The sequence below is a fragment of the Euprymna scolopes genome, chromosome 30 (genome assembly GCF_053919585.1).
Source record: "Euprymna scolopes isolate OS-2025 chromosome 30, ASM5391958v1, whole genome shotgun sequence".
NCBI lineage: Eukaryota > Metazoa > Mollusca > Cephalopoda > Sepiida > Sepiolidae > Euprymna > Euprymna scolopes.
The window spans coordinates 72,323,416-72,338,308 of NC_136511.1; the positions used below are offsets into that span (position 1 = coordinate 72,323,416).

General features: G+C 32.9%; 1 protein-coding gene across 1 annotated transcript in view; it reads right to left on the reverse strand.

Annotated features, from left to right (window-relative positions):
• Positions 1-1,457: 1,457 nt before the first annotated feature.
• LOC145254836 (pappalysin-1-like) overlaps positions 1,458-14,893 on the reverse strand; it is a 654,441-nt gene continuing 641,005 nt past the window's right edge. Inside the window, exons 21-22 of the mRNA XM_080113674.1 lie at positions 5,402-5,571; positions 1,458-2,490 (exon numbers count right to left, since the gene is read on the reverse strand). Coding sequence (XP_079969800.1) covers positions 2,305-2,490; positions 5,402-5,571 — 356 coding nt within the window. The 3' untranslated portion in view covers positions 1,458-2,304. The remainder of the gene's footprint in view (positions 2,491-5,401; positions 5,572-14,893) is intronic.

Here is a 14,893-nt window from a genome sequence, read left to right on the forward strand (position 1 = left end):
TTCCGATTCTTCATAAATCTCTAAATATTTTACTATAAAATTGGTGTTTTTTTTGTATTGATTACTGCAAAAACACATCTTAAATGTGCATGTATTTTCTCAAACGTAAAAAAAATACACTTGTGAAGGGGTGATCTATAGACTTTTGTCTTACTGGAAGTTTGAATCAATGAATATTTATTATTTTTTATTACTACAGACAGTTGATGATGTTTTTATAAAAACAAAATCAAATAAAATAGATAATTAAATGAATTGGGACTGACATCGGAAAATAGGCTCAAATATTCCCGATTCCGATTCCGATACCCCAAAAAGCTCCGATTTTTCCGATTTCCGATTGAGATTCCAATTAATCGTCCCAACACTGTTATATATATATATATATATATATATATATATATATATATATTCAGCGAGAGAGAGAGAGAGAGAGAGAGAGAGAGAAAGAAAAAGAGAGAAAGAGAAGGGCGAACCAATGGAAAATATCTCAAATTGAATTGCATTTTTTTATATTGACATTCTAATAATAATAACCCACTGCTGTTTTTAATGTAAAGCATTTAATATTAGTTGTGTTTACCACTTACTTAAAAATTAAATAATTTATTTAAAACTAGCGGCTGCGCCGTGTCGGTACACGCAACGCCGAGTCAACACACAAAATCGAGTGCACTCAACATTAAGTACACTCAATATTGTCTTACTATCAACGCTTACCTTGTGAACTCGGAGTATGGGAAATTCCCATATGCACAAATCGTAATCACAAAAAAAAATACCCTAACTATGGGTAAGGATAATGAGTATACGTTGGATAAAGTTATAACGAACTTGCCATGATTCGAACCTGGAATCTTCTGGAATGAGTCGACGCGTTATCCATTGCGCCACAATTCCTGTTTGTATGCCAAAAGATATTACAGTGACTGTATACAGACAGTGATAAATTCCGTTGACCCAGCATTGTTCGTTACGAAATAAATATAGATAAGGACGATCTAGGAACTCACACGTTTTAGGGGGAAAAAGAATTTTTCAATTCGGTGCATCCGTTCTAAAGATGTATAGGTATATATACACGCACACACACATAAATGAATAAATGAACATTTAGAATTTTATTAATAGTATAGATTAACTAATTGAATTCCTTATCGTAAAAAAAAAAAATACTTCCTCCCAATATTAGTTTAAATGCTGCCTGGGAGGTTGGAATTTTTGTCTAGTTAATTTATAAATCATTATGCACAGAGGTTTTATAGTTTTATTTGTTTTTTTATTTTCATAATCGTTAGCTTCAATGCAGTAACCCCACAGACGAGTTAAAAGTATCCGTCTTTATATACGATATCCTACCGTTAAACATAGACAATCCCAGCACAAACGAATGAGATTTTAAACTATCCTTTTATAAATGATTGTTTAAAGGGTACAAATGTGGTTGGTTATACTTATTTTGTACAAATAGCAGATTCTTTTTGGCACATAGCATCCACGTGGATAACATATGTATGTTTGTCTTATGCGTTCTTTTTATACGCTCTAAGGTTGTTCAATACATAGACGCGATAGCTATTTTTAATAAAACATTGTATACAATAAATAGAACGCACAATTGTTGATTAATTCCTTTCACTATTTTATTACTGCGCACCTGACGTGAGCTAGGATTTGGATTGATTAAAACCCAACACATAGTACGCGATGGTCTAAATTTCATCAATCACGCGCCTCCATATTTAGTAGAAACTGACTGAAATCTCATTTGAAGTATTTCTTTCGACTAGTTGCTCTAAGAAGGCTTGAGAATCTAGTCTACACTTCTACTTCATTCGTTTCTAGTCGGAAAAGAAATGCATCTATACCATTTCCAAGTGTATTAGAGAAAGTGAAAGCTATTTTAATTTCCGAACTTATTTCCAAACGGCTACCAATCTAAGTAACGACCAGATTAAACGTTGCTTAACTCTATTCAGAATAAGTTTTTCTCACTTTCTTTCTGTCAAGTTCCTTTTGTGTAATTTATTTTCTCTAGTCGCTCATTTGCCTTAATGACATTGTAATGTTTTGTTTTTATTTTACAAAATAATTGATTTCATTTTTACCTTTGGCGCTCAATTTTTCCCAGTCATGATATTCCAAAGAAGTACCAAAGAAACTCATTCCAAAATTTGCTCGGAAAACCAAAAAGAAAAACATGAGATAAAAATAAACAAACAGGCGCTTAGACCAAAATGCCGAACTTCCAACATAAAAATGTTCCAACTATTTTTTCTGTCTCGCGTTTTTTTTTTTTTTTCATTATTTCTTTGATTTGTTACTGTTTTCCTTAGCGTTCGGATCTTTGCAGGCACACTTGCTTTTGCATGTGGGGTTATCCAATCTGATCTTTCCCCCATCCACCGTCGAAGCACAGCAATCGCCTCTATCCCAATCGCAGAATAAACGGTTATTCGAACTATCGCACCAACCATCTTTTAAGGCCACCTGAAAATGTAAAGAATATAAGGATCAAATATAGACGCTTGCATATACGAAACCCTGTAACAAACAACAGACTAAAGTAAAATAATAATTAAACAAGTGAAGCACTCATGGTCCCCCGTGAGTGCACGATGAACGAAGCATAAAAAATGACTAACTTCAGCATTTGCCCCTCCCGCCAATATAGCCCCAGAAGTTCCCAGCAGACGTCCAATCTTAATGAAAATGAGCAAACGGTGCAGTTTTAGGCCTTAACATATGTAAATTTGAGTTCTGCACCATGCAAAAAAAAAAAAAAAAAAAAAAAAAATTCCAAAGCGTAGTTATTGAGAAAAGTGCGGACGGACGAACGGGCGAACGGACAAGGGTGAATTTACACGTCCACCTTCCTTTTGTCAGGCGGACCAAAAATATAATTGAAGAAAAATAGGAAAGCTTAAGTTGAAAATTTCAAGGCCAGAATACACCATTTGCTGCTCGCTGGCCTTTAATCCCACCTCACGACGCTTTGTCACGTCTTCCATCGTTCGAAACGTAAGCATATCAATCTAAATTTAGACATGTAGTCTTTTTTGTTTGTACCTGTCGATGATACGTCATGAACAATCAGTACGATAGTGATTTTGTGGATGTGAAACTGAGGTAGGGTTCAGTACAGTTTCAGATTTATCGTTCCAGGCATTATCTTTTCTTTGAAAGGGGATAGTTTATAGTAGATTAACTAAAGGAAATATAACAAGGTAATGTCGGCGGAATTACTAAGACCCTTTTAGGTGGCCTGAGTACACTTATCCTAACATAACACCTGACATTGTGTCAAGTACAATGAGTGTCTACATAAAAGAATCGATTTGCAAACCCATGATCTTCATCAAATCCGTTGCCAAGGCCGCTGGAAAAATGGTAGGATTCTTCTACCGCTCCAGTAGATATACCACTTCTGATGCAATTCTCTACCTATATAAAAGCCAGGTACGGCAACTGATGAAGTAATGTTGCCACATCTGGGCAGGAGCTGCTAGAAGCAGCTTATCCTGCCTTGACAGGGTTAAAAATAGACTTCGTAGTTTAGTGGGAGATGCCTGTTTCTCTTCCCTACAACCTCTTTCCAACAGAAGAGACGTTGCGAGACTGTCTTTGCTTTATCGTTATGTTCATCGCAAGTGTTCATCTGAGCTTCAATCTATGGTCCACCCTCGTCAAACTTTCACGAAAAACACTCGTCTAGTTGAAAACTGTCAATAATTTCCTACACTATTAATCTGTGCCTAAACCTAAACGTAGATTCCATGAAAAAAAAGTATCTTTCTTAGAACTGCACGCCCGTGGAACTCTCTTCCGATTGCCTGCTTTCCAGCTGACTACAATTTGATTGTTTGCAAGTCCAATGTAAACAAGTTATTGATGAACCATCTTCCTAAGTAATCCAATTTATAAAATGTCCACTACTTGTGTATATCCATTAACCCGTATCGTCGAGTGGTGACTCCTTTGTAAAAAAAAAAAATATCTGATAAACGCATATTAGATATTGAAATTAAAGAACTCACATCTGCGATAAAATAAATTGTTGAAAATCCAGCCTCGGGAAACGTTTTATAAATGAGGTTTATATAAAAAGAGGGGTTATTTGCTGGGTTGAAAATGAATGGAGTAAGTTATATGTATTAATAACTTGGAAAATATAATATAATATAATATATATATATAATATATATATATATATAATATATATATATATATATATATATATTATAAGGTAAAATTAAAAGCCAAGAACAATGCGAGATTTTTTTTTTATATAGAGTAAAATTAAATGAAAACAAAAGAAATAAATTTCTTTTTTTTTGTTGTTTGTTTTTTTCTTTTTCACACAAATTTTAACTCTAAACAACAGTAATTTTTTTTCTGTTGTATTCAATGATTTATAACACCATTGAATACAACAGAAAAAAAATTACTGTTGTTTAGAGTTAAAATTTGTGTGATAAAGAAAAAACAAACAAACAAAAAAGAAATTTATTTCTTTTGTTTTCATTTAATTTTACTCTGTATAAAAAAATATCTCGCGTTATTCTTGGCTTTTAATTTTACCTTATAATTTTCTTCAACAATGCTTCAAGCAAACTACAATCTACTTATATATATATATATATATATATATATATATATATATATATATATATATGAAGATAGAGCAAACGGTTACTTTAACTTAAAATGTAAGCGATTGACTTTACAAATAAATCCTCAATTCTTAACCTTTAGTTGATTGTCGGCAACTATTCGAAAGATGGGAAGGATAGGTTAAGGTATACCGGCCGCGTTTCGTCACATTAATGGTTGAGCGCAGTTTCAATCTATGGTCCCCGCTCCCCTCCAAACTTTGACAGAAAACACTCGTCTAGCCAAAACCACTATCAATAATTTCCCACACTCTTTATCTGTGCCTAAACCTAAATGCAGATTCCATGAACAAAGCTTCTTTCTTAGAACTGTACGCCAGTGGAACTCTCTTCCGATTGCCTGCTTTCCAGCTGATTGTCTTCAAGTTCAACGGAAACAAGTTCTTGATGAATCGTCCCTCTAAGTAATCTAATTTAAAAAAATCCCACTACTTATGTTTACTACGCTATAATGACATTGACTAATGCATACCATTAACCCTTATCCTCGCGTGGCCTCCGGGCCTTGGTAAGTGGTGATTCCTGTGTAAAAAGAAACCAAACCATCTTACCTCCAACATAGTCACGCGCTCAAGCATTATAAACGGAAATCGACAAGTGGTGTTTATCACGGACAGTTGTGGCTTTTGAAACTATAACATCTACGTCAAGAAACGCATGCAAATAAGGTCATCTTTAAATGAAAAAATCAACACGTGTTTTAAAACAAATGATTTAGATTTACTTACCACGCGGCAGGTGCCCTTACATGATATATGCCTCGGATTTGGAAGCCATTTCAGCATACCGGTACACGTCAGTTTCATTACACGGTCCTTACTATCGAAAACTGTTCCGTTCATATAAGGCAGGGCGGGTTGGTAAGCTTGACTGTTACATGTCACTTCACATGTCGATCCTGAAGAAACAAATAACAAAAAAAACAGTGAATCATACAAATTTGTCCTGTGTGATTTTCAAATATCTATATCAATATCCTTATTTTTCACGTCATTTATTGTTGTACAATATTATTGGCAATATAATAACGCTATTCCTTGCAACGTATTTAGACATTTGCTTTGTTTAGCCCAGACGACTAATCAACTGAAACTAAAAAGGTCAATAGTTTGGTGATAACAGAACTCATATATATAACCAACAGTGTTTGACCACATAAAAGTAATTATGAACGAGGACAAAATTATTTCTAAGAAACAACAAATGAAATATATTAAACTAGCAGCGAGATCCGACGCTGCCCGGGATTGAATGATGATCCACAAATCTCATATTACTGTCATCGAAATTGGTTAAAGCGAACATTTTTCAATCAAATCGATTGATTACCTCCTCTAGTCAGCGACCCATTGCGGTGCACCGAGAGCAAGCTTCACATGCAGTAAATTATTCCATAATACATAGAAGTATTGACGGTAAAGGGGCTAATCTAAGTTGTATAAAAATTACTGCTTACATATAATAGCTTAAATTAAAGTTTAAAATGCAAAATCAAGTATCATGCTCCAGTTGTGATCTAAACAGAATTATTCATATCAAACGTGTGTCTGTCATGTCAAAGTATTCAATGTCGATTTTATACGCTAGGCCTTACTGCTTGCGATGGGAATTATAGATTGATTTTATATTTTAAATGGAAAAATCAAGTATCATAGTCCAATTATGCCTAAACAAAAACATTCATTTCGACTGCGCCCCGGTCATATCAAAGAATTATCTGTTGATTTTATATTTCGAGCTATACTTCTTGTGTTGTAATACACCTTTTCAAATGCACTTTTCAAATGCACTTGCGATGTTAGGCTGTGTAAGGTGTTAACTTTAGTGAAAATCGCCTGTTCCTTCTTTCATTGCATGATTTCGATTATCAATTATCGATACTTATCGAAGACATTTCGATACAAAACCTATCTACGAACACCAGGAGGTATATAATAGACCGACGTCTTCAATTTCATAAAAGCCCACCCAGTTGGTTTCAGTTCCATAGGGATCGAATTCACGCACACGCACATACGCAGACACAGCCAGCGACAAAGTTCCTTTTATATAATAGTAGGAATATAAAAACACTGAAAATTCAAAGATTTCGGTTATATATATATATATATATATATATATATATATATATATATATATATATATATATATATATATATATATATATATATAAATCTGAAGAAGCTACAGACGGACAAAAAACGGCCGGGTAGCTGAAACAATAATGTAACTTAACAGAAAGATGCGGTAATAAAAATAAAACCTATATATATATATATATATATATATATATATATATATATACATTTTTATTTTGAAGATATTGTTAATTTCAATCTATATCGTTTTCGTTAGATGGCTTGAGACTGTTTTAATAAAAACTGAATCACCATTAATTTCGAGTAAAGTCCAATGCATCTATTTTATAGGTGCAGAGCACATATAGTACAAAACGGTTTTGAAATCCAGGCGTACATTTTCTTCTTTTTTATAACTTTTGTTTATTTCATCTTGGGTCTCTTCAATTCTGCCGTTTAATGTTAATGGGGTGGCAATTTTATGATTTTATGTGATCATAAAAATCTCCTTTCTTACCAACGCGTCAGATGTGATTTCTATTCGATGTTACCAACAAAAGGTTTATTTTGTACGTGATAAACCCGGGGCTTTTATTTGGGGAAAAGTGATTTTATATATGCCACGTTGTTACAGATGGCCGACCTGTAACAACGTGGGGATGGAATTTCTTTTCCCCAAACGAAAAAAAAACAAACAAAACAAATATATTCTATTAAAAAAGTTTCTTCCAGATCACTGGATTCGGCATTAAATAACCTGAAAAGGTTAGATATACCGTAAAACAAAAACAACCAACCAATCAACTTAGACCCACAAGAGTACTTGGTCCTCGATTAATATAGTATAAGGAAGAGTCTATCAAATGACAAGTAACGATCCCATAACACAAGAGATTGAGAGAGAGATAGAGAGAGAGAGTAAGAGAAAGAGAGAAAGAGAGGGGGAGGATTGCTGGAGAAAAAAAGAGGGCAGAGATAGAACTATTAATAAAATATGTAACAGATTATTTAATTTATTTTATTCTATTTTTATTTAATATATATTTTATTTAATATATATTTAATTTTTCTATTTCATTTTTATGAACATGCTAATTCCCTACAATGGACAACGTTATCCTGTCTTCCTTGAGAGAGATCGAAAATCAAAGTTGCTTCAGGCGAAAAGGAATTTTCAGCCTTTGATCAAGAACCAAACATATACTACACATTGATATTTGTTTTGTGTAGCCACGCTTACGTTTAACATATTGTTTTCGCTTATTACTTCCTATTCAAATAGTATATTTTTCATATGTTAATCTAAGTATAACATAATGGTTTTCGATGGCATGGCCTCTGAAGATCGTCAGATAACTCTTTATGTGAAAACAGAGAACATGTACAATATTTCAAACTAAAACTCATTTTCTTAATTCGCGGGTGGAGATTGCTCCAAGTAAATTACGCCCAGGTTTATTAGTTCATAATAAAGAGATTTCAAAGTTCGACGAGATAGATCTCGATTACAAAAAAAAAAAACAAAACAAAACAAAAGGTGTACATGAAAAAGGTTATAGATTAAATTAGTCAAAATGCTATGATTAAAACACTGTTAGAATATAATGCAAAATCCTTGTCCCCCAAATTATGAAAATGTTTTTTTTTTTTTTAAATCTATTTAGTACCCTCTCCTATGAGAGAAAACTTAAATACAATGCCTCCATTTACTATAAGTAAAACCCCGCTCCCCAAAAGAAGGGGATATCTTTTGCTTAGGACAAAAGTAAAAATTGCTAGAAGGCCCCCTTCTTCAGTGATTGATGACAGAAAAGATTAAGCACGGTTGTGGAACAGATACTACACCTCGTTATTAGCCAACAGTTCTGGTCTGTAGAAGCTTACATTTAACATAGTATTTGGGCTTGTCTCCTACTTTTCTTTAAAATAGAATGTCATTCTTGTTCAAAATAGTATTTCATTCTTGTTCATAATAGAATTTCATTCTTTTTCAAAGTAGTATTCCATTCTTGTTCAAAATAGAATTTCATTCTTGTTCAAAATAATATTTCATTCTTGTTCAAAATAATATTTCATTCTTGTTCAAAACAGTATTCCATTCTTGTTCAAAACAGTATTTCATTCTTGTTCAAAATAGTATTTCATTCTTGTTCAAAATAATATTTCATTCTTGTTCAAAATAATATTTCATTCTTGTTCAAAACAGTATTCCATTCTTGTTTAAAATAGTATTTCATTCTTGTTCAAAATAGTATTTCATTCTTGTTCAAAATAGAATTTCATTCTTGTTCAAAATAGTATTTCATTCTTGTTTAAAATAGTATTTCATTCCTGTTCAAAATAGTATTTCATTCTTGTTTAAAATAGTTTTCATTCTTGTTCAAAATAGAATTTTCACCCTAAAGCGCGCAGTTTAGATGGACGCATCCTAAAAGTAACCTTTCTTGTTTTTTCTGCCGAAATTGTTATTATTGCTTAATTTATTAATCACGAAACGAATACAAATTACAATAATTAAGGTATGTTATGTTTTGGCTGTTCAGGTCTATTTATCTTATAACGTAATCAATTACGCGGGTAAATTTTCCCGCGCCGGAAATCAGCATAATTAATACGAAATCTCATACGCTCATCATAGGTAATTATCAGCAATTACCGTTATATAACTAGCCAATATCTTCGACATTAAATTTCGCATCGGATCATGTTTACCGGCGACGTGTCCACCATATTTGCAATGTTTACGCCCGGCTCTTTATCGTAAAAATTAATCTTTAATGAAAAAAATATTATTTGCACAGTACATATTTTTTTCTCTGATTAAGACGCGTCCATATTTTTTTAAATTTATTTTTATTACAAAGGAGTCACTACTTATCAAGGCCCGGAGGTCACTCGAGGATAAGGGTTAATTGGTATACATCGGTAAATGTGCTTATAGAATAGTAGTGGGAATTTTGTAAATTTGTTTGCTTATGGGGACGGTTCATCAAGAACTTGTTTATATTAGACTTGAAGGCAATCAGATTGTAGTCACCTGGAAAGCAGGCTAATGGAAGAGTGTTCTACAGACGTGCAGTTCTAATAAAGAAGCTTTGTTCGTTGAATGTACGTTTAGGTTTTGGCACAGATAAAGAGCGTGGGAAATTAGTGATAGTGGTTTTGTCGAGACGAGTGTTTTTCGTGAAAATTTTGCGATGAGGGGCCATAGATTGAAGCTCAGCTGAGCACTTGCAATGTAAATACTGATAAAGCAGAGACAGGCTCGCAACGTCTCTTCTGTGGGAAAAAGGTTGAATGGAAGAGAAAAGGTCACCCCCACTAAGCTACGAAATCTATTTTTAATTCTGTCAAGAGATTTTAATATTTAACATGACGAGTTGATAAAATATGTGATTTTATATTTTATAACGGTTCAAAGAAATTGTGATTTCAAAATTAAGATAATAGCCATACAAAAATGCTATTTCAAACAGGCTTTTCGATGCGTACTCAGCTTTTTCCATAACTTTATGGGGTCTTTTTTGTACGTACAAAACCTTACTGAGATTTCTATTATTTTTCTGCTGTTAACGTTCTACCTGATATACATCTAATATATAACTAATATATAAAAGGCTACAGTTCTGTCTTTCTGTCTGTCTCCATATATTGAAACTCTATCTTCACCGAAACAAAAAGTCGCAGAGCGGCGCGAGGAGACTCAAATGATTGGATTATTACAGGCTATCCTTTTCTGGGTCTTTAGCTGGTTAAAATATATTTAATGGGTCAAAATGGGTCAAAATGGGTAAAAATTGAAGAGATTGTTATACATTTTGTACATTGATATTAGTTTATTTTTACTTTTGATTTTTAATCACTGTATATGTATGCCACATTTTTAATCACTGTATATGTAGGCCACATATATATAAATATACATATACCTACATATATAAACACACACATATATATATATATATATGAATATATCTATCTATCTATCTATATATATATATATATCATAAAATCTCTATTTTAGAACATATATAAGAAAACCTTTTAAGACGTTAGAAACATATCGCTGTGTCATATGCATTTTTCAAATACACATTACGCACACTATTGCCTATGTCTATCTTTTTAATATCACATTATGTATAACATAATTATTACAATTTTACGCACGTGTTCTACGTACGATGCAATATATATATATATATATATATTATTATTATTATTATTTATTTATTTATTTATTTATTTTATTTCCGTCCCTATCCTGCGTGTCATTTCTATAGATGGGAGGACGGAATTTAGTCCCCATTAAAAAGCCGACATTGTCTCTAACTCTGCCCTCTTTGGGAGTTTAATTATTATTATTTTTATTATTATCATTATTATTATCAGTATTATTATTATTATTATTATTATTTATTTATTTATTTATTTGTTTGTTTCCGTCCCTATTCTGCGTGCCATCTCTATAGATGGGAGGTCGGAATTTAGTCCCCATTAAAAAGCCGACATTGTCTCTAACTCTGCCCTCTTTGGGAGTTTCATCATCATCATCATCATTATTATTATTATTATTTTTATTATTATTATTATTATTATTACTACTACTACTACTACTACTTTATTTATTTATTATTTTTTATTATTTTTACTTACTATTTATTTATTATTATTACTTTGAGAGTTTCATTATTATTATTATTATTATTATTAATATTTAAAACTATCACCTTTGTTATTAATACTTTACTGTACTATCATTATCATTACTAATAACTACATTATAATTACTGTTTAACAATTTCATTCCCATTCCAATATACATATTGAAATCAATTGCGTCTCATTTTTTGTGGTTTGAATTAAACACTATTACGTTTCAGCATTTTAAACAAGTTAAAAATAAAAACTCAGTACTCATTGCAGAAATAAAATTAAATGCAATACCCTAGTGTGTTTAGCGAGACTGAAAATTACGAAGAAGTGTTGTGAAAACACGTGACTGAAAAATCATGATAAAGAAATACAAATGCAACCTGCTTCGAGTTCAGACTTTCGATAGTAAAGTTAAATACCTTGGAAAAAATTGAATAAACTCACTGCGAACACGCAAAACAGCAAAACCGTTAATGGGACGCAAATTAAATCGAAGCGAACGTCACATTATTGGGAAGGAAGAAAAAGTTAAAAGTTTATGTATTAAAGGAATACCACTAACCTACTCGGGTTGGACTGGATGCATGAATCTAATTCATAGAACCTGCAAATATCTACATTCTGCAGAAAAGCAAAATAAATGCCAGCAGAAACGGACACAGAACTCAGGAATAAAAAAAAAAATTGAATTTACGCAAGTATTCGCACCGGCCTATGAAAATATACAAACAATGGCCGCAACCAGTTTTCAAAAGAAAACATAAGGTGTCATTTGCGTCTCTGGAAAAATTGTCAAAGAGCTCGACGAATTAGAAAATATGGGCATTTTATCGAAAATAGAATACAATCAGTTGACTGCCCCCACGATCTATGCGAAAATCAGGGGAAATCCGTGTTAGGTCAGATTTTTGACGGGGTTAATTACGTCTTTGACAGACTTCAACTATTCCTTGCCAAGACTGGAGTAAGATTTTATAAGAATAAACGGTGGTCAGATCTTCTTAAAAATCTACCTAAGTCACGCATATCTACAGATTCCAATTGAAAATGGACGTGCTAAATTACCCTGCATAAATATCTATCGAGGTCTTTACAGATATGGAAGATTAGCGTTTCGGTTTAATGTCGCGCCTGCCATTTTCCTACAGGTTATGGGCACGATGCTAAGCGGTCTTGACTTTCTCATCGCATATCTGGACGATATTATTATAGCTAGCAGTAACAAGGAACAGCACACAGGCCATATCTACGAAGAATTAAGACGGATACAGGATTTTGGATTTCAAATCAAAGAAAACAAATGCGAATTCTTCCTGCAGAAAATATAATATTTGGGGCACATAATTGACATGAATGGTAGTTGTTCAAACCTAGAGAGAGCCGTTGGATAAGAAACATGTCGGCACCAGGAAATCCTTATCTACTACAAAGTTTCCTAGGAATTGCTAACTATTACCAGTACTTCGTTCTAAGAATGCATGAAGTGCGGTCACCTTTGAACAAGCTTGTGAAAAAGGATAAACTTTGGGAATGGACTGCTGAGTGTCAGTCAGCGTTTGAAGAAATTAAAAAGGTGTTATAACATCAGACTGCTTCCTCGCACATTTTAAAGCGGAACTAAACATTATAGTCGATAATGATGCGAGTATATACAGTATAGTTGCATGCCTGTTACATAAGATGTCAGATGAGTCGAAAAAAAATAATTGTCTTTGCACACAGAACACTCTTTCCTGCCGAAAAACAGTACTGACAGATAGAGAAAGAATGGCTCGACATTATCTGTACGATAGGCATTTTACGTTGAAAATAGGCTATAAACCCTTCTAGCGATTTTTGGTTTTAACAAAAAAGGACTACCCACATTTACGGTGAACTATTTACTAAGATGGGGAACCAGTTTATTGAATTACGATATTAAACTGGAATTCTTATCGTCTATGCGGATGGGCTGTCTATGTCGGTCCGAAAGGAACCCCTTGTGAACTCTAATTGCCACATTTCAGACAAATAGTGAGATAAAGACGTTGATTAAGAATACAATCTGGGAACTATCAGTGACTCTTCAAGATATTAAGACTGAAACGGCAAATGATGAATTTATAAAAAGCAAATTTTGCACAAGGATAATTTATTTTTGCCTAAGGAAAAAGTAAGGACTAATGAAACCGTCTACGACACGTTTGATATGGAATATTTTCAAATCACACCAAAACTACAATGTTCGAGCAGGAAAAGTAAAACCACTGAGCCGTTCATGGCCCACCCAAAGAGGAAAAAATACTGATACACAGTCTTGGTTAGAGGAGTGTTGTGGCGGAACTAATCTGTTACCTACTAATAGACTATTCCAATCTCAATAAATACTGGAAAACTAAACCATGAAGTGTCATTCGACACCCGGTACTTGTACTGGGCTTGTCACTGAAGTGTGGTGTCTGGACAGATGCTGCACTCAAATTAATTGTTCCTATTCAATGGAGGGGGAAACCCTTCTATAGTAAGGCAATTTTATTTTTGCAGAATCCCTTTTTGAGGGGAGCTGGTTATTTCCCACATTAAACCGACCTTATGTCACATTTTGTTTCGTGGGAAACAAATAAATAACCTGTCGATAGCAGGTGGACCAACATAGGTCGTTCGTCGACCATGACAAACGACCCACCTATTGTATGTTTTATGTTATTATTTATTTTGGCGTTCTGATTTTCGTCTTAATCCTTTAATAGGTCTATAACTCATGTAATAAGAAGTCATAAAAATTTAAATAATCAATTAATTAACGCCCATTCCTCACAGAAATATGTTAAAAAGTTAACTTTAATGTACTCCCCCGCATATTCATGACTGAATTTATTAAAAAGTTCATTTTAATATTTTTTTAAATAGAAAAGTATGATTTTGATATCGATCTCAGAGTTTGTCCTAAAACTCAAGTTTATAGGTATATAGATATATGCCCCCTGAATAATATTTACTCGACCTTTAAGTTTACGTTAGATAAATAACTAATTCTATTCTTCTATTTTTCAGTGTATTAGTTTCAAAGACATCCTCTGTTTTTTCACCCCGTAAGCAAACATTTACACGTCTTTACACACGTTGAGTCTCCTTTTGTCCCACAAAACAAAAAATCAATTTCATTAACACATAGGGCATTTATTATAATTTGTTCAAGGATCAATCTTAATAACGAAATCAATGCATTGATTAGACCCTTTTGCAATAATTATATTCTTTAAGACATTGTTGAACCTACGATAAAAAATAAATTTACTAATTTGTAAAACATTAAATAACCTTCAGTTAATAGATGGTAATTTACTCCCGCTTACTATGACTTGGTAAGTGATAAATTTGCCAAACAAATCTTGCTTTTTATATAACAATGTTATTTTGTACCCAATACATGTGTTGTTCTTTTAGTTGACCAATTTTGCCTTCAATTCGAAAAGATGTTCTCCATCCACCATAATAAGTATATTG